The sequence below is a fragment of the Prosopis cineraria genome, unplaced genomic scaffold, assembly GCF_029017545.1.
Source record: "Prosopis cineraria cultivar Desert tree isolate PC_DT_omini unplaced genomic scaffold, ASM2901754v1 PC906, whole genome shotgun sequence".
Lineage (NCBI taxonomy): Eukaryota > Viridiplantae > Streptophyta > Magnoliopsida > Fabales > Fabaceae > Prosopis > Prosopis cineraria.
In genome coordinates, this window is record NW_026556231.1 from 19436 (window position 1) to 39426 (window position 19991).

Below are 19991 nucleotides of genomic sequence, written 5' to 3' on the forward strand. Positions count from 1 at the left end.
TAAATTTTTGAATTAAAAAATATTAGTGGGGCATCAATAGGTTGAAGAGGGTAGGGCATATAAGATGGCTTGAAGATTAATGGAAGGTGTCCCCTCAAACACCAAATCCAGTTATTATTGAGCCAAGTCTATCGTCTTATCTTTCATTGCTTCTCAAGAAACATTGCAATAATTATTAATTTTTTTTAAAAAAAATCAATTTCTGTGATCTGTCGGTCCACTGAGCTGGATGGACTAGAATTTACGAAACCCGATTTTTAGACATTTTTAATTTATTCTTGAAAAAGAAAATCGTGTTCTGGGTTTTGGGGGGGGGGGAGGCCTAACAGTAAATGATATGATCTGTACTATATTTTATATAAGAAAGGAATCCTCGGTGATAGGTCATAGATAATGTTACCTGTTCAGCCTGATTTCTGCTTGAATTTATAATCATACATCTGATCACATTGTAATTTTACGTATCTGTAGCTTTATTAAGAATCACTTTAAGATGAGCCGTAAAAACTTAAATGTATTGTTGGAGCCAGATGCTACAACTACATATCTAAGCAGAGAAAATAAAGAAAATTGGAAAGGCTGTGGGGGAAAAAGTGAAAAGGTAAAATACAGATTCAGATAAGCTGACGGTCCAGTTGTGCACCGACGGGGATATAATTATAAAATTTACCATGAGCACAACATTTTGCCTAAAAATCTTATTATTAATTGTATATAAAAACATAGCATTTTCAATGTTAAAATTTTAAATTTAGGTATTATTATTATTATTTTATTAGTAAAAGTAAAAAGTAAAGAAAACATGGGGACTGCCACTTGGAGAAATGTGAAAGTGTGGATTTGTACTTGAATTGAATCGCGGTTCGCCAGTGCTAGCTTTTTTTTTTTTTAATAAAAGGACAGGTAAACCGTACTGTATGATATGATGTGTCGTATCAATGTTAAGAAATTTATACAATTAAGAAGTGAAGTATCAAAAATATAAATTTAAAAATTTTTATAAAAGTTTAATAAGTCAATCAATCCGCGCGTTTATTTGTTTTTTTTTAAACGTCAAAAGTGACCCCCGGTGCTAGCTTTAGCTTCTGCTTCAAGGGCAGAGAAACGAGTGCAAGTCACACGTGTCAAGATTCCATGGCAGCGTATCTATCGTAGTCAACGCTTCCTCGGATCATTCACACGTTAAATTAATCGCAAGAAGCCCCTCTTTTGCGTTTTGTTCGGACCAGCCATCATATTCATATATCTCTCTCTCTCCAAACTCCAAGGCTAAGCTCTTCGGTTGGTCACACCATCATGGCCCTGCTTCTCTGGCTCTGCCTCATATATGTTGATTATTTCTTTCTCGCTTGTCATCCTTCAAAGTCATACCTGCTTTGGCTTCTCTCCTCCCCCCTCCCCCTCTCAATCTCCCATTTTTAAAGGGAGATTGACAAGACACCCCGGGAACTCCGACTTCTCGTATTCCTCTCTTGAACTCCCTCTCTTTTCTCCCCAAAATGACTCAGTTTCTGTGTGTTTAGATTCCTATTATCACCTGAGGTTGAACTGGTCTTGTCATACATGCTAATGGTAAAGACTTGAGGTGCAAATGGAAGCAGTTGTATATTTGCAGAGGAATGCCTGGGAGTCTGTCTCGCTTCAGCTCATGCAGCTTCCCTGTTTGTTGGAATACCTGTAAGTAACTACACTAACTTGTACTAACTATAGATCTTACGTCCAAAGATAGTGAAAGAAGGTACATAAACTCACTTATCTTCCATTGATATGCTAACTTCATTATCAGCATCATTGGCTTTTGATCAGCAGTGCTGATTTAGTGATTTATTGCTTGTTTCGCTTTGTTTGGAACTTGGGATCTTCTTTTTATGCTTTTTGGTGACTCTAACTTTCTTACTCTAGAAGGTGTATGCTGCAGCTTTCGTTGGTCATCTTCTGATCTTCGTTTGCACGAAAAGAATCAAAATTTTAAACTTCGTTTTCTTACTTTGATTGCATTCACTGCATTATGCATATTGAATATTTTGATCCCAAGGGTGCATGTGGGCGACTCTTTATTCAACTTAGCCTAGTGTTTGAAAGAGACGGGTCTTGATAATTGGACTTGAGATGGCGGAGAATCTTGATAGCTTCATCTCCAAGTTGATCTATCTTTTATACATGTATTCACAAGAATCCTAGTCTAAGCAGTCACGCATAGGTCGTTCCTTTTGTTGTGGCCTGAAATTTCTGCTTGGTCAATTTCACTTATGTCAAGAGTTGAGATTGCTTGAAGGTTGATTCAACACCTGATATATATAAATCCGTGTGTTACTTGTTCTCCAGATTTATTTCATTGATTTAAGAGAAGTTGACACTTCTGAAAGAAAAATATGGGCTTTGGAAATACAAGATCCGTAAGGTGTGTCTCCTTCTTTATATCTCCCAAGTTATTTAGCACCATTGTAGATCAATGAAATTCTGTGCTAGTCTTGAACAGTCATGTTCATGCTGCCAGTAATTTGTTTTCCCATAATTCACAAGCCTCTAATTTGGGTGTCATTTTAGATTTCAAGATGATCTTGAACAAGCAAAAATCCCCGTGACTAACAGTGACAACGGGATCAAAGTAAAATACAACATTGATGGAGTACAAATACCCGAGCCTAGCAGCACCAAAATGGCTCAGAAGAATGAAACAGGGAAGACTGGGAAGTTCTTGAGAGGCAGAGTATTGTCAAGGGTATTCTCAGAGGATTACGAAAGAGTGAAAAGAAAAATACTAGATCCTCGAGGACAAACCATTCACCGATGGAACAAGATTTTCTTGGTGGCATGTTTAATATCTTTGTTTGTGGACCCCCTCTTCTTTTACTTGCCAGTAGTTCAAGATGAAGTGTGCATTGAGATTGGAATAACACCTGAAGTTATCCTCACAGTCATTAGAACAGTTGCAGATTTCTTTTACATGTTTCAGATTTTCATGAAGTTTCGTACAGCTTATGTTGCGCCTTCCTCTCGAGTATTTGGGAGAGGAGAACTTGTTATCGATTCTTCTAAGATTGCATTTAGGTACTTCAGGAAGAGTTTCTGGTTAGACTTTGTTGCTGCTCTGCCTCTTCCACAGGTAAGTTTCTATCGTTTTCGTTCTTGTTAAGTGGGACGATGGTGCTTAAATCTGGTAAATTTCTGTTTCATTCTGTTTATTCCAGGTGTTAATTTGGCTTGTCATCCCCTTCCTCAGGGGTTCTACCATGGCAAATACAAAAAATGTTCTTCGATTCATCATCATCTTTCAGTATCTCCCTAGGCTGTTTCTCATTTTCCCACTTTCATCACAAATTATAAAGGCTACTGGAGTTGTAACGGAAACAGCATGGGCTGGTGCTGCTTACAACCTGATGCTTTACATGTTGGCAAGCCATGTAAGTATATTCGGAAACTTCTGCTCAAAAAGGAATTCTTGTTTGATAAAAAAAGAAAAGTGCAATCTGTCTTGTTCACACAGATTAGAGGAAAGGGTCGAATGTGGATCAAATTTTGAACAGAAAGGTGCATTTTGAAACAGAGTTGCTTATAATTTCAGCTGAGTTTTTCAGGAGGTTGATTTTCAAACAAATATATACCCAGCTGAATTAAATTGAATTTTTATTTTTTTCCCCTAAGATTGATATTTTTTCCCTAAGATTCAACTTGCAAAAATCCTGCCACAGTCAACAGTTGGTCCCATCATTTACCAATAAATGCCTGCACTCTGCCTTACAACTTTTAACAAAGGCCTTAATATGGATGAAATCCAGAAATGGTCTTCCAAAAGTTATCCAAGGAGAGGATGCAATGTTTTTGCTAACTTTTTATGTTCTCTCTTCATTTGCTAAATGGCGGACCTTGAAAATCAAAATGGCTTCTCGATTTTGAGAAGAATGTTATAAACTCAATCATGTAAACCATTTGATTCATATATTGAAAGGAAGCTTTTTTAACTCAACTTACTCATAGTTCTCGATTTTGTTGGGGCTAATCTTGAAAAGGGTTTAGGTGCTATGTGGTATCTTCTATCAATTGAGCGACAGGAAGCATGCTGGAGAAGTGTTTGTGATCAGGAGAAGTCATATTGTCAATATGGATATTTTGACTGCCACAGGGTCAACGAAGCCAGTAGGGTCGCCTGGTTTATTGCAAGCAATGTCACAAATTTATGCTCACCTGATGTCAACTTTTATCCATTTGGCATATATGGTGATGCGGTGACTTCTGAAGTCACAAGCTCACCATTCTTTAACAAGTATTTCTACTGTCTTTGGTGGGGCTTAAGAAATCTGAGGTAAGCTTTTAAGTTTTATCACCTTACTTTCTTCATGACTTTCTTGAGTTTCATTTTTACGCGTCCAAAATGAGGATCATCATTCTTGGACTTTACACAAAGTAAATGCAAACATCATCGTGAAGTTTTCCAACGGAAGGGCAAGCTTAATATAGCTCACCTCACACTTTAGATCCTTGGTTTAGCTGTTGTGATAAGAACAACGCCAGAAATATAACATCTAATTGTTAATAGTTTTCCAAAATACAACATCTCTATTCTCTAGTTTTTTAATATCTTGTTATGGAAAATATAGCCATGTCTTCTTGCCAAGAAGCTTCAAACCTTTCTTTTTTTCTTTTTTTTTTTGGGGGGGGGGGTGTGGGAGGTAAGGATTTTTCTTTTTGTCCTTTCCACTTGCAAGTAGGGCAAATATTCTGTTCAGAAGCATCTTATCACGCTGATTAGAGTATTAATTCTCTGCTCATTGATGAGTGCAGTTCTTTAGGACAGGATCTTCTCACTAGCACTTTTGTTGGAGAAATAATGTTTGCCATTGTAGTTGCAACCCTTGGATTGGTTCTTTTTGCCTTGCTTATTGGTAATATGCAGGTAAGTGCATTTTATTTGTTTCTATTGACACATAACCACGTTGCCATGTGATATATAAGAATGCTGATTGACAAAGAACTCAACATTTTCAGACATACCTTCAATCAACAACCGTCCGCTTAGAAGAGTGGAGGGTCAAAAGAACTGATACAGAACAATGGATGCATCACAGACAGCTACCTTCGGAACTAAGACTAGCCGTAAGGAAGTATGATCAATATAAATGGTTGGCCACCCGAGGAGTTGATGAAGAGGCTCTTCTCAAAGGACTTCCAGTGGATCTTCGAAGAGACATCAAGCGCCACCTTTGCCTCGACCTTGTCCGAGGAGTAAGCCCATGTTAAACCTCAAGTTCCACTTGTTCATAAGATGTAGTTCTCAATCCATATGAAGCCTATCTTGCTCTAGAAGGGATTTGATGCTATGTCATTTTCTCTTAATATCATTGATGCGGAGATATTTAAGATGCTAGGATTTGTTACACACCACACCAGTATCGGAATTGCCCACTATAATCTAATATATATTTAGTCTATCTTGTTCAGGAATATCATGTGTGATATCTTATTCCTTAATATTCTACAGTATGATAGTCAACATGTCTAGATGTATAAGATTATTGTAAATGAAAATGCTGGTATACTAGAGCTGTAAATTATACTGATATTTCATTGACAGGTCCCATTATTTGACCAAATGGATGAGAGGATGCTAGATGCAATATGTGAAAGGCTGAAACCTGCATTGTGCACCGAGGGCACCTATCTTGTTCGCGAGGGCGATCCAGTGGATGAAATGCTCTTCATAATAAGAGGCCATCTGGATTCCTACACCACCAACGGCGGCCGAACCGGGTTCTTCAATTCATGCCGGATTGGTCCGGGCGATTTCTGCGGCGAGGAAATACTGACATGGGCATTGGACCCTCGACCGAGTGTCATACTTCCATCTTCCACTAGAACAGTGAAGGCCATCTCCGAAGTAGAAGCTTTTGCGCTTATGTCAGAGGACCTCAAGTTTGTAGCGTCTCAGTTCAGAAGGCTGCACAGTAAACAGCTGAGGCACAAGTTCAAGTTTTACTCGCACCAGTGGCGAACATGGGCTGCATGTTTCGTCCAAGCTGCATGGAGGAGGTATAAGAAGAGGAAGGAACTTGCTGGACTGAGGGCTAAAATGAACCAAACTGATGATGCTGAGCCTGAAACACCAAATTCTGGCTCGTCAGGCTTAGTCGCATATGGATCGAGTAAGGGTAGGAGCACCGGAAAAGGGGTTAATATGTGTTCTGAGGCAGCTTCTGGGGTTGTAAGCTCTCTGCAGAAGCCTGAAGAACCAGACTTTACTGTTGATGAGTAATAAATAACAAGTGTATATTGTTTTAATTAAGGCCTCCCTCATTATTATTATTATTATTGTAGTCATTAGTCATTTTTCCTATGAATTACAGGATTTAACAGATTGAACTGAACTAGCCTCGGTAATTAGTCCTAGTAGTCGTGAAAGATGAGTTGGGTGGAAGTAGTACAAGCGGATATTAATTAGTTTAAGAGATTTGTGGCTCAACAATGCATTTAGAATGCTTGATACTGGAAAAATGGTTTAAAATTTTTTTTTTAAATATGCAAATAATTATTAGATCTTGCAAAATTTCATAATTTTTCTTAAATTTTTAAGGAACTTTTTAACATAAATGATTTTTAGTAAAATAAGTAAAATGCTCTAGTTTAAATAAAAAAAGTAAATATCAGTGATTATTTTAATTTAAGTAATGATTGCTTTTCTTTTAACAATAACTAGAATAAAATAAATAATTACAACTTTTTCAATGCAAATTACTACTTTAGTAATAAAAAATTATACAAAAAAGTTATAATTGTTTGTTTTATTTTAGTTATTACTAAAAAAAATAATTATTACTTAAATTAAAGTAATCACAGGCATCTATAACACTTCGACTACAGTGACTCAAAAATTTGCACAAGAAAAATTATAATTACTTGTTTCATTTTAGTTATTGCTAGTGACATTGCTGTTGAATAACACTAAAATAAATAAAAATTAAATTTTACAATAAAGTAAAGTCATCTCTTTAAAAATCAATGAATTAACTATTTGAATTATAATTGTGAAAAGCTAAATAATGAGGGAAATTTATTTGTGATTAAATTAATTTAAAAACTAAATTAAAATTCAATAATTAAATATTAAAACTCTAATTAAAGTTTAAGACTAATTTGTGATTGATCATGCTAAAAAAATTAATTTTTTATAAAACTAAAAATCAAACTGTACAATAAATTAGAAGCCACCGCTTGAAGAAAAGAAAGACAAAGAGCACTGCATCTTAACTTCGTTTTCCTCTCGTCCCCATCTTACTCCTCTATTCCTTCCTTCATATATATTCAATTCAATGTGACCATTTTTGTGTGTCACATGCCTCGTCTCTATCACGAGTTTTATATTGGAGAGCTTTATAAATAGTATTAGGTTTACAAGTGTAAGGAGCTCTTCATTCTAAGAAGTTAATCTTTTGGGATGAACTCTCCTTTTATACTTGTGTTTGTTACATTAATACTTTCATGAAGAGGTCGATGTCATGAAAAGGACTACTCACAAAGGGTTCTAATAAATAAGAGGCTAAGTGAAGTGCCATATAATAGAGTCATTGAAGACATCAACTCTTGACGAAGTGGCATTATCATGAGTCTCACATCATGGGCCCTTTCATTTAGTGTAGGGTTTTTAAGTGTAAGGGACTCTTTCACCCAATAAGTTAGTCTTTTGAAATGAGCTCCCCTTTTAGCCTAGTGCTCATCAAAGTCTCTTCTTAAATGAAACTTAAAAATTTAATAAAATAATAAAAATACTCTAAATAACTTTAATTAAAAACTACATTAAATTACCCAAGATGAATATAAACAAAATTTAAAAAATTTGATTCTTGATTTGATCTTCAAGCATGCTCATATTTTTTTTATCCAAAATAATGTCTATCAATATTTTTCAAATGAATTTAAAACATTTGTACAAATAAAAAAATTAAATAGCAAATATGTAAAAATATCAAAAATATCATTTATATTTTAAAATCAAGATTTAGATAGTTAAAATTTAAAAATTGAAGATTGGCTAATAAAATTAAATAATATCTAATTAAACTCAATTAGCCTTAAATAAATATTTAAAAATTTAAATTAAAAGGATAAAAATATATAAAATTATCATTTATTAGTAAAAAAAAAAGCAGTCACTAATATTTTACAGGCTAAATTATATATTACTTCCTTAAATTTTGAACCATGTACACATAACTTCTTTCACCTTTAAAACTTTATAATTCCATCAACTCTAATATTCATGCATATAACTCTATATGATTAATTTTATATATCAATTATCTACACATAACTTAAAGTTTAAGAGGTTATATGTATATCACTTAAAATTTGAGGGTTTAAATACACACAAAAATAATAGAGTCAGTAACTCGGGCAGGCCAAACTTATTCAGGTTGAGCTCAGTTTGGGCCGTGCTTATTTGAATTAAGCTTGAAGTATCTTAGCCACTCAAAAAAGCTCATATAGCCAAGCCTGACTCTAACTTTTTTAATTGGGTTCGGATTTGGCCAAAATTACTAACTCTATATATACATATAGAGCTGAAAATTTTAGATGTCAAGCTTATTCGAGTCAGAGTCAATGCAGGCTTGGTTTATTCAGATCGAGTTTAAAGTATCCCACCCTTTTAACCCGTATAGCCAAGCTTAGCGCTGACTTTTTTTGGGCGGGTTTGAGTTGGCTCGTTGAGCTTGACCTAAATTATCAACTTTAAAAATAAAGTCTGAGAGTTGTATAATTAATGGCTAGGAGTTATTTACATAAATTTAAAAATTCAAAGAGGTTTATTATTAAGTTTTAAAGGTTAAAGGGGTTATATATATATGGTTCAAAGTTTAAGGGAATTGAGTGTAATGTAGCTTATTTTTTAGGGTAAAGTAGCAAATTTAGCTACAAACTATTTTTTAAAGAGCATCTGATAGCATAAACTATCAGATAGTACAAAATAAATCATGAATTTTAAAAATAAAGTATCTAGTAGCCTACCGTTAACTTCAACTAATGGATGTTATATGGGGCCCATAATAACACATGGCACGACACAAGCACGACACGCCAGCATAGTAAATATACAAATTTAGCCACAAACTATTTTCTGAGGAGTATTGAGTAGCCTGTATAATAAAAAAAAAGGGACCATCCAACACTTTCCACTCAATTTTGATTAAACACCGTTTATTTTCATACTTACGAGGCCCGTAAAGCATTAATATCTCTAATCTTCTTGCCTTTGTTCTCAATCTGAGTCTGAGAAGAAAAGGTTCAAAGAATTCTTATCTAAAGACACTCATGAAGACGAAGGTAACAAAGAAGAAAAAATAATTCATTATTAAATTAAGCTAGAATCAAGATTCTCTTATATGTAGTAAAATCATGCTTATACTTCATTGGCATTCCTTATGAATGTTTTCAAATAAGAACTCATAGAACCTCTTCTTTTAGAACTTATATTGAGAACTAAGGCAAGAGGATTGGAAAGATTAATACTTTATGTGCTTAATAAGTATGAAAATAAATGGTATTTAGTCAAAATTAAAGGAAATGTGTTGGACGGTCTATTTCTTTTTTAGTATAGGCTACCTAGTGCTCCTCAAAAAATAGTTTGTGACCAAATTTACACATTTACTATGCTGACGTATCGTGCCCGTGTCATGACACATTTCATTGTGGTCCTACATAACGTCTGTTAATTAAAGTTAATAGCGGGCTACTGATGCTCCATTTTGAAAGTTCGTTATTTACTTTGCACCATTTGATAGTTTAGGCTATCAGATACCCCTCAAAAATAATTTGTAGCTAAATTTACTGCTTTACCCTATGTTTTATTTTAAATTGGAGGTATTTTAGTTATTTTATAAAAAATCATTAATATCATAAATGTCCTTAAAAACTTGAGAAGAATTAGGATATTTTATAAGATTATTCGTATATTTTTGAGAGATTTTCATGCTATTTTCCCGTAATTATTTAAATTGCTATGAGAAATGCTATATATGATCAATGGGTTATAAATTGGCCACAGAGAAATCCTCTAACGCAGAAAACTGGACAAAAGCTTTAGACCCTCTGGTCATTCATTCTTGATTTATTCTTCTTCTTCTTTGGCTTATAAATTGCTAGGGGAAATGCTATATATGATCGAAGGGTTATAAATAAGCCTAGTCTTACCTGAAGAAACCTAACTATATAAATAAGCTTAACCTGTCTATTCAAAATTTGGTTTAAATTTAACTTATTTCTACACATACATGATATATCAAAATATTTTTTTTACCATTTAAAATAAATTATTTTCATGTATTTTTAATAGTCATGTGATGTGTGAATTGATTATATTTTGACTATTTGAATGGACCACATTTGGCTACCTAGGAATGTTGAGAATTTGGCTGCCGGGAGGATCCGGTTCCCGTGACAACATGCCAATAGACCGGAGGGAGAAGATGATGATGATGATTATTATTATTATTATTATTTATTTATTTCACTTTTTGAATCTTTTTTTAGGTGGCTGAGCTAAATAAAATTAATGTTAAAGGAAAAAAATGTGTTGAAACTTTGGACACCTGGCATTTTAAAAAAAATTTTGAAGCATTTTTTATCTAAAAGTTTCATAAAAAAAAATATTTTCATCCTACCATTAAAAATTAAAAATATTAACTGTTAAACTGAAATTTAACTGAAAAATTTTTTGCATTTTTTTCTCATTCTTTCTGTGTTTAGTCTTCAATTTTTGTTCTCTATTGATTTTTTTAACTTATTTTCTTCTAAAAATGAAAACAAAGACAAAAAAATGTAGAAATGAAGGAGGATAAAATCATAAAATACTCTAATAAAATTTTAGTTAACAGTTAACATTTCTTACATTTAACAATGGCAAAAATATTTCAAAAGTTTAAATGCTAACGCTTCTTAAAAAAAAAATTTTAAGATATTTTTATCATTTAACTCAATAAAATTATAAAATGAACAACATCAATAACAAGCAGTCTTATCAGATGAGATTAATTATATAAATTGAAGGGTATCAACAATGAAATCAAATTATAAAAGGAATTTGCTACTACTAAAGAAGTCATTTGCGCATTTGTGTAGGGCTGAAGAATACGAAATGATGCAGCGTTGAAGCTAGAATTATCTTTTGCCCGGTAAATGCGCATTCAATTTCAGTGTCAGCCGAGACGCACAATTTGCAGCTATAATTGACTTTCCAATACACAATCGCACTTGATAGATATCCTTTTTTTAAAAAAAAATTATGGAAGAAAGATCCTGATACAAAAAGCGATTGAAATAAGAAAATATTATAGGATATTGTAGCCAAAAAAAAAAACTGATGTATATACCTTCTTTTAATTTAGAGTTAATGAGTAAATACTAAATAATACTCTGAACTTTATTTAAAAATCATCCTGAATCCTGAATTATTAAAATAGATAAAATAAATTTTAAATTTTTAAATTCATAAAACTTTGATCGTTAACTTTTTTAATATTATTATTGTGCACGTAGGTATTGTAATAGTTAAGGTTAAATTTGTAGGAAAATAAATTCTAAACAACACGTGTGGATAATAATAGTGTTAAAAAATTAATGGTCAAAGTTTATTTTGTTATGAATTTAAAAGCTTAAAATTTATTTTATATATTTTAAAATTTTAGAGTCAAAGGTGATTTTTGAACAATAGTTTAAGGTTTTATTTGCTCATTAACTATTTAATTTAAGATGTACATCAATTTTTTTTTCACCTTTTAAAATTTGATAAGCAAATATTTGCCTACACTTCAACTTTGTATAAATATGTTTTATAGCTCACCATTTTATTATTTTATTTACACGAAGGTTATGTCTTCATTAAATAGAATATTGTGTCTTTCAATTTTTTCACATACTATTTTCTTGTACATTAAATCATGTATAAATAACTATTGACCTGTCTGTGTGAGAGAATGATAAGGAATATCCTTCGCACATAATTTTAAATTTAGATAATATATGAAAATTTAAAAATAAAAAAGAATGGTCTAAAGATAAACTTGTATTATTATTATTATTATTATTATTACTATTATTATTATTTTGGTTACCTATAACTATAAGTATTTTTTTTATTGAAGATAATCGTATTTAAGATACTATTGGGTATTAAATATGAATACTTTTGAATGAGAATTCAAATCTTAATTTACATATTATGAAAGGCTAACTTTCCTATTAAATCCAATCCCAGTGGTAACTTGTTTCTACTATTACTACTGGCGCATAGGCTTGTGGACTGTTCACTATTGGATTAATAAGGGAGGGCATTTAACATTTTCATGGGCCGCTTGGTCCTATAATCTCACCCAACAGCTTAATAGTGATTAATAATTAATAACCACACACAACTTTGTTTGCTCCTTTAAAAAAAAAAAACAGAGAGAGAGAGGGAGAGAGCAAAAGGAAGGTAATGTAATGTAATGATGTAATCCCACACAAGCGCTCTTTTGGTTTGCAATGTGATTTGCCATGGACCCGCTTTGACAATTACAGCAGGGATTAGCATTGAGCATCTCAATAATCACTCAGAGACTACCAGGATTGCGCCAAAGAATTTTTCATTAATTATTCCATACCATAATTTACAAACTACTATTAAGATATGATATAATAGTAAATGTTTGGTTAATCTAAACACAGCAAAATTATTTTAATATTAGCAAAAGAAATTAATGTGAGTGACAATCTTAAGTTGACAAGCTTGATTTCAGACAAATTTCCATATTGCATGTGAACATTATCCTTGACCATAGGGATCAGGGAACTACTTAACCGGCAGGGTAGGGAAGTAAATAATGAACAAACAAAAGAAGAAGCGGTTGTTAATTCAAATACTCTTTCGTTTTTATTTTTATTTATTTATTTATTTATTTATTGTGATCACCATTAATTACCTGTTGTGGGGTTGCCACTGAACCCAGACTCTTCCATTCCCATCTTACCTAAGTAAAGAAAAACTACCATAACTGTCGTCTTGTGGATCTACTCCTCTTGATTAATTGTTTTATTTATTACTGATTTATTTTGTGACTTAAATAACAAGAGTGCATAGATTTTTCCAACTCCTTGATATATTCCCTGTGGATATGGATGGTGTTGATGATGAGATAAGAAATATAAAGAAACAGATTAAATATTCAGCCGCGCAAGCATGGAAATTGTGTATTGGTTAAGACAAATGATGTTCGAGGTTAATTATTCTATGTTTATGTTTGCTGTATTAGTAGCAGTGTCTTGGTAATTCAGAATTCGATTATATAAATTAAATTATTTTACACTTAACATTCTAATTAAACCTATAATAAATTTAAGCATCAATAATATAGGCGTTCTATGCTGAGTGTGACTAGTGTAAATAAAAATGATAAATCTACTCTCAATTTTTAAAAGATATATGTTGTTTTTACAATGATGAATGCCCACTCCTTCACGGGAGAGTGTGCGCGACAAATATAGATATGATTACAAGTAAAAGATGAGGCCACGCGGGGGAAAAACACGAAAAGAAAAAATAAGAGAAGAGAGAAGTAGAACCAGGTAAAAGAGTGTCTAGAATCATAATGAATGGAACCAAACCAACGCAAATTTCATGTTTGAATGGTTTTCGATTCAATAAACACGTTGATTTTACAAGTATATAAAAAGAATAAAGAAAAGTTACCTCAACTCTTAGCTCAACAATAATAATTAAATTGTGAGAACTTTCCTCGTCAACACTACAATTCAAATGTTAGTCTATGTCTATATTTATTCATTAAAAATAAGTAGCACAGTTGGAAAACAAAAAAAGAGAATGAAGTACTAAGAGCAGCCAAAAAACACCACGCCTTAATTCAAGTTTGTGAATCGTTTCATGTTATCATCCTATATATATGATTCCTCCTTGTTTTCAATAATAGCAGATTCCTTGATGATGCAATAAACACAAAATCAATCACAATTTTAAAACAAGCATGTTTGAGATAATTTTAAGATTAATTATTTGTAATCATCAAGATTAAAAGCTAGCGGGCAAAAAAATCAAAGGTTGGATTTTCCACGCTTTCACACTTGAAAGACACGCAAATACGATATAATTAGTTGTTTGTTTTAAGTTGTTTTGGCGATCACAAATGTGAAGGTTTGAACCAGTATTACATGCAAAGACCACACATACAATTTTTCAAAATATATGAGTGAAGTTAATATCACATCTTGATACAAAATTTGAGTTATTGAGTCTACAAATCTTGTACATGCACGCACGCACGCTCGCTTTCCCTCATAACCTTGGCGTATGAAGTCATACATTGTCTACTAACAAGAATATATATGAGGGGGGGGGGAGAATTGATTGATATTAATAACCTTGAGAAGTGGCGTCGTTGTTATTGTTAATTTGCAAAATAAATGGAAGGGGAATAAATGAGTGGGAAGGATGAAGAGGAATGGGGGGAGGGAAGAGAGGGAATGATGAGAGAGGCAACAAAGGGACAAGTGGCAAACCATGGTGGGATGGGGACTGCTTACTCACTCTCAACTCACCCCGAAAAGCACCCACACTTGGTACGTTCCGATGTCCTATTGGACAGCACTTCAACTCTGGCCCTGTCTTGTTTTCCCATATCTCCGCTATCGCTCCAATTTCCACAAACACATTCCAGATGAACACCAACCCAGATTACCAAAAAGCGCACACAATCATTACTCCCTGCAGTTCTATGGGTACATTGTCACTGTCCACGCCATACACCCAATTCAACCCCTGCACCCACTCTCCATTTCACCCTTCATTTCCATCCCATCTATCTCAACCCCATCCCCCCCCCCCATCTTCCTTTTCTCCTTAACAACCTATCTTCATTTACTGTTCTATAATGATGAACCCCCAGTTGGGAGGGATATATATATATATATATATCCAGGCTTAACACTCGCCATAAGCCGCCATGTCATTTTCTTTCTTTCTTTTATTTTAAGTAAAAGAATCTAGTCGAACTCAACCAATGTTTTTTCTCTGTAGTGTGCATTGGGATTTGCCGCCAAAGCATTTTCACCATAAATACAGCTTTCGGCCATAAAACAGATGATGGCCGGATTTAGCCTCCTGATCTTAATTAGGCGGTACCTAATTCATGGGGAATGCATGGGAGCTATCATTAGTGCTGCGGCTTTGTAATAAATGAACAGTAGTCAAAAGGGTTTGATTTTGATATTTGATATGTGAAAAGGCGCTTTAACCTTTTCCCATTAACACCGAGTAATCAATTTAGATTAAGATATTTTAACAGAATTCTTTCTTTGTTTTTTTTTTTTTTTGAAGAGAATGCACCGTCTATTTTTCACATGAATGGATTCAATGCGCGAAGGCATGTGATCCGATCATATTAAACAAAGGTTGAAATTGGATTAGGAGACAATTATTTGCTTCACATGAGTGCTGTTTGATATTGAGATTGAATGAGCCAAAACCCTGGGGCGCGACTTTTGAATTTGATGTGAACAGTCCATCGGCTATTTCACATACATGGGCCCGTGCGGTAACTAATCCTCTTCGCCTTCGGGAACAGGGCGCTAGATTCTCTGTATCCTAATTAGGAAGTCTTTCTAATTAGGCCCTTGCCTGATCATGATTATATGCGCCACTTTCCTCTAATCCACCTTAATTTGAATTTCTAGCTTTTAGCTACTATTAACTACTTCGTGATTTGTCAAGAAAAATATAATTATGCATAAAGTATCAACGATCAATACATAAGCAAGGTCTAGAAAGCACTTCACCCTCCTGTCTATTTTTTCTTTCTCCTTCCAATTAATTTCTAAAACATGACTAAATTGCAGAAAATAAAAGTAAATAAAATAATCTGATGGAAAAAACGAAAGATTTGCAATGATTATATAAAAGAAGATTTTGGGATGAGGACAAACTCTACAAAATGCTCATCAATATAAAATATGAAAAGGACAAATTGAGAGTGAGATATGAGATATAAAAATACCAATTAGTACAAAAGCTTACATTATTTATAAGTCATAAAAATGAAATTTATCTTGCATGTGTTGCAGATGCGGAAGTTCAAATTTAGATTTTGTAAATAAGTATTAAAATTTAATTTTTTTTAATTAAAGATTGTGCTGGCCCGGAAAAAGAAAAGATAAAAAAAATGAAAAAATAAGAGTAAAACAATAGAAAAGAAAGTAGGTATCGAGACACAAGTGGACGAAGATGTGAGTAGGATTTCCACCATGGAGAAGCGGAACTCAATCAGACGTGAAGGACCATATAATTCGCATTTTCTCCTCACAATGCTCCAACAAACATGCACAGTCCTCACTAGGGCTAAGCATACCAGATTTGACTCTTGCTTTTTTTTTCTGATTAGCTCCCACATAACATATATATATATATATATATCTATACCTGATTCTCGCTTCTCTTCAAATATGTCTGAACAGAGTTACTTTCATTACCCGACAAAACCTTATCTTGTGCACAAATCAGCAAGTGATTCGTTCTGCTCCCATCAGCACCGAACAAAACGGGGAAGGTAGCATGGTGGGAAACCTTAATTGTTATCTGATGAACTTAATTTGGGAATAAGCAAGAACCCTCAAAACTCACTGCTTGTCTCTGATTGATTAACACGGTCAAAAGTTTCTGGTGGTTGCTATAAATGAGTGAGGCAGTCACAATAGCCTTAAGCAAAGAGGACACCATTGCCAAATATGGCTACGCCAAATTGCCAATTTCATCGCTATGTTTCATAATCGTGTTGAGATTCCATTCGCTCCGGACACCGTAATCCCTTTCAACCAACATTAACCTTAACGGACAAGACGATAATGGATGGGAACGGCACGCATTTCTGATTTCCATCATCGTACTAGATTCAGGATTCTCTTTAATTTTTGCGCCAATACTCATGTTCTAATGACTAATCTCCTTCAAAATACGGGGTTGGCATCAAATTCCCGATCACTTAGATGAGAGTTTCTACTTGCTACGTAAACATGAGTTGATTAAGAAAAGATCTTTTATTGATATTTTCATTTAATTATATTATCATTTAATTTTCACAAGAAGACACTACTTGCTCCATCTCTTGCATGGTTCCCCCACATCCAATGAGCAGCATACGGCTCTGTACGTGAATCCTTTTGCACGGAATCAATTTGACCCGTCCATTGTATGCAAAGAAATTGCTTAGCAACTACTGCTACTTATTTTCCTGTGGAGAAAGATTGTCAAATGAGGATGACAATAATAATAATTTGATTATAGACAGATATCTGTAGCTAATACGCATCAGTATCAACTCTCACCTACCTAGTATTTTACACAAACAAACAATCAAACTTTATGAGGGAATATAAAGGCATAAAAATTTCGTCTTAACTTTGGTTTTTAATTGTGATAAAGCGAGTGAGTTTTACAGGAGCACAAAAATTGAACACAATTATGTGGAACTTGGACCGCGTGTGTCCATTTTGTTTCTGGGACAGGGGACCATGTTAAAGAGGAAAGAAACACACACATGAGTGGATGTAGTCTATTCATGCAACTTGTGGGTGAGTCAGCACCGTCCCTGATGTCGTTACGACTCACAAATGCCGTTTTGATTGTGTTTGCCTTTTGCCTTGCCTATTACCACGTTATTATATATACCTGCGCACAGAGGCAGGGGATATTAACTCAATACCAAACACGCACGCACACACACTCAGAGAGATAGAGATGGAGAGGGAAACTGAGATGAAACAATCCAGGTTCAAGAGGATTTGTGTGTTCTGTGGGAGTAGCCCAGGGAAGAAGACCAATTATAAGGATGCAGCTATTGAGCTAGGGAAGGAATTGGTAATACTTGACTTGCCTCTCATATTCGTTTCGCTTTCGTCTTAGAAATTGGCTCATGGTTTGATCAAATCCCCATAAATTTTCTTGTTATTCTTATCTCTATGAGCAATTGATTAGTTATTGAACAGCATCAGTTTATAGCCTTCCATTTTCTCTGTTTTCAGACGCTGGTCTGTGTTTGTATATACCTTTGCATTTACATTTCTGCTGCATAAACTGAGAGAAAGTTAGGGAACAAAAGTTAAGTTCATATGAATTTCTCTGCTATATCTTGGATTTTATGGTCTTTCTGTGAAAGAATGAGACTTGGACTTACGAACTTTTTGGATGCTTCTTTTTTGGTGATTGAAATGAAGGTGTCAAGGAATATTAATCTGGTGTATGGAGGAGGCAGCATTGGTTTGATGGGGTTGATTTCTCAAGCTGTTTATAATGGTGGTCGCCATGTAATAGGGTGAGCATTTAGCAAGCATTATAATGTTCACTGATGCTAGCGTTGACAGAGACTTTGTTCATCGTTCTTTTCAATTGTTGTCAACTAATGCCTGTCATGTTATTGTGTGCAGGGTTATTCCCAGACACTAATGCCGAGAGAGGTAACGTCAGTAAGTTTCTGAAAGCATTTCATTTTGAGTGTTATCAACAAAAACAAAAAACAAAAAAGAAAGTGACCCAAAACAGAGGACACAGAGAGAGGAGAGAGAGAGCATTTGTTATGAGAAGGTGCTTTCACTTTCTAGGATACTAAGTTTTGCATCGTGGTTGGAATTCTGCTTTAAATTCTCGAAGTGAGACAGAGAGGTTATGTTATTATGAGTAGAACACCTGGCAAACTGGGGCCAATAGGTCAGGGGGCATATTTTGTCCGTGGCATGAGATTCATATGGGGATGCCCAGTTTTTCGGTCCTTGTTTGATCAAGTGTGACACTGAGAAAGTAACTAAGTGGGTTGTTTTCTTCTGTAATGGTCAGTAATCATAACAAGATTCTCAATCTCTATCTTTGTGACTGAGAAAGTGTGGGTGTGGAATTGCAGATAACAGGAGAAACAGTTGGAGAAGTGAAGGCAGTAGCAGACATGCATCAAAGGAAAGCTGAGATGGCCAGACACTCTGATGCCTTCATTGCCTTACCTGGTATCCTTATTTTCTTCATTTTTACAATCCAAAACTTGCTTCTCTCATTCACTAGTATTATAATCCTCACACTTTTTTTTATATGAATCCATGAATACTAAACTAGTTCTAATTCTAAAGTGTACTTAATTATCAAAGTTTTTTATTGTTTTACGTCTCTACATGAACAAACTATATGGATCTTGGAGGACCTAAAACAAAAAAAAGTATAGAGATCAAAATATTAATACAAAGATCAATAACAAAATGTGAATAAAGTACAAGAACCTAATTTTTTTTTTATTTTATTAAAAAAAGAAAGTCACAGAGGATGAGGGTATAGAATAATTAACAAAATTAACTACTAAGTAAACATTATTTTAAAAACGGTTGAGTTGTGGGTTTAATAATCAAATAGAAAGACACATTATTCACACTTTATAAACAATATAGTTTACCACTCATGCCTGGTATATTTTCTGGGGTCCAGTTTTAGGATGCTTTTTTTTTTTTTAAATAAACAGTTTAAGGATATAAAATAATGGAAATGTTTTATCCGCAAAGAATTTAGTCCATTGGGCCTAATCAGGCCCATAACTTAGGAGGAGAGTCTTGATGCGATAAGTCCATAGATTTGAGTGTTGATATGATGGTCAGGTAAATGACAGAAAAAAGGCAATGTTTGGCAGGGTTACACTTGCAATGCAAGCTGATAAAAAAAGCATATAAATTTAATCATATAGAAAGTTAATGATAAACATTTAAAATAACTAATTGAATCTCTTTTTTTGGTGGTGTGGCCATATTACTCGGTCGCTTAGTGATCCGTGATATACTTTTGTCCCATCGGTTGATCAGTCCATCAAACAATTATAAAAGAGGAGAAAGATAAAACAGAAATGCTAGTATCCCTATGAACACAGTCAATTTATGGCAGTTTGGTCGCTTGCCGATTCTAACCTTTTTATCAACAAAATTAAACTGTGGTATAT

The 19991-nt window shown here is 33.9% G+C and overlaps 2 protein-coding genes across 4 annotated transcripts; both read left to right on the forward strand.

The window, feature by feature from the left end:
• Positions 1-1237: 1237 nt before the first annotated feature.
• LOC129298759 (protein CNGC15c-like) lies at positions 1238-6541 on the forward strand. 3 transcript variants are annotated; one of them, XM_054937196.1, is made up of 8 exons: positions 1238-1677; positions 2326-2401; positions 2548-3106; positions 3192-3404; positions 4011-4303; positions 4783-4894; positions 4987-5223; positions 5573-6541. In XM_054937196.1, the coding sequence occupies exons 2-8, from the start codon at positions 2373-2375 to the stop codon at positions 6248-6250; spliced, it is 2121 nt and encodes a 706-aa protein (XP_054793171.1). In that variant the 5' UTR covers positions 1238-1677; positions 2326-2372; the 3' UTR covers positions 6251-6541. The 3 variants fall into 3 exon arrangements, with proteins under 3 accessions (XP_054793171.1, XP_054793170.1, XP_054793172.1); XM_054937195.1 differs by lacking the exon at positions 2326-2401; XM_054937197.1 differs by lacking the exon at positions 1238-1677 and having other exon boundaries at positions 1731-2401.
• An 11154-nt stretch (positions 6542-17695) lies between these two features.
• On the forward strand, positions 17696-18469 carry LOC129298761 (probable cytokinin riboside 5'-monophosphate phosphoribohydrolase LOGL6). Its single transcript, XM_054937200.1, has 3 exons — positions 17696-17884; positions 18241-18338; positions 18451-18469. Exons 1-3 carry the CDS (start codon positions 17765-17767, stop codon positions 18467-18469), a joined length of 237 nt encoding a protein of 78 aa, XP_054793175.1. The 5' UTR covers positions 17696-17764.
• Positions 18470-19991: the final 1522 nt, after the last annotated feature.

Excerpts from the sequence above, each read along its gene's own strand:
- LOC129298759 (XM_054937195.1), top strand. The coding sequence starts at position 1,592 with ATGGAAGCAGTTGTATATTTGCAGAGGAATGCCTGGGAGTCTGTCTCG. Across the intron at positions 1,678-2,547 it reads CCCTGTTTGTTGGAATACCT|ATTTCAAGATGATCTTGAAC; the intron begins GTAAGTAACTAC and ends GTGTCATTTTAG. Across the intron at positions 5,224-5,572 it reads GCCTCGACCTTGTCCGAGGA|GTCCCATTATTTGACCAAAT; the intron begins GTAAGCCCATGT and ends TTTCATTGACAG.
- LOC129298761 (XM_054937200.1), top strand. The coding sequence starts at position 17,765 with ATGGAGAGGGAAACTGAGATGAAACAATCCAGGTTCAAGAGGATTTGT. Across the intron at positions 17,885-18,240 it reads TTGAGCTAGGGAAGGAATTG|GTGTCAAGGAATATTAATCT; the intron begins GTAATACTTGAC and ends ATTGAAATGAAG.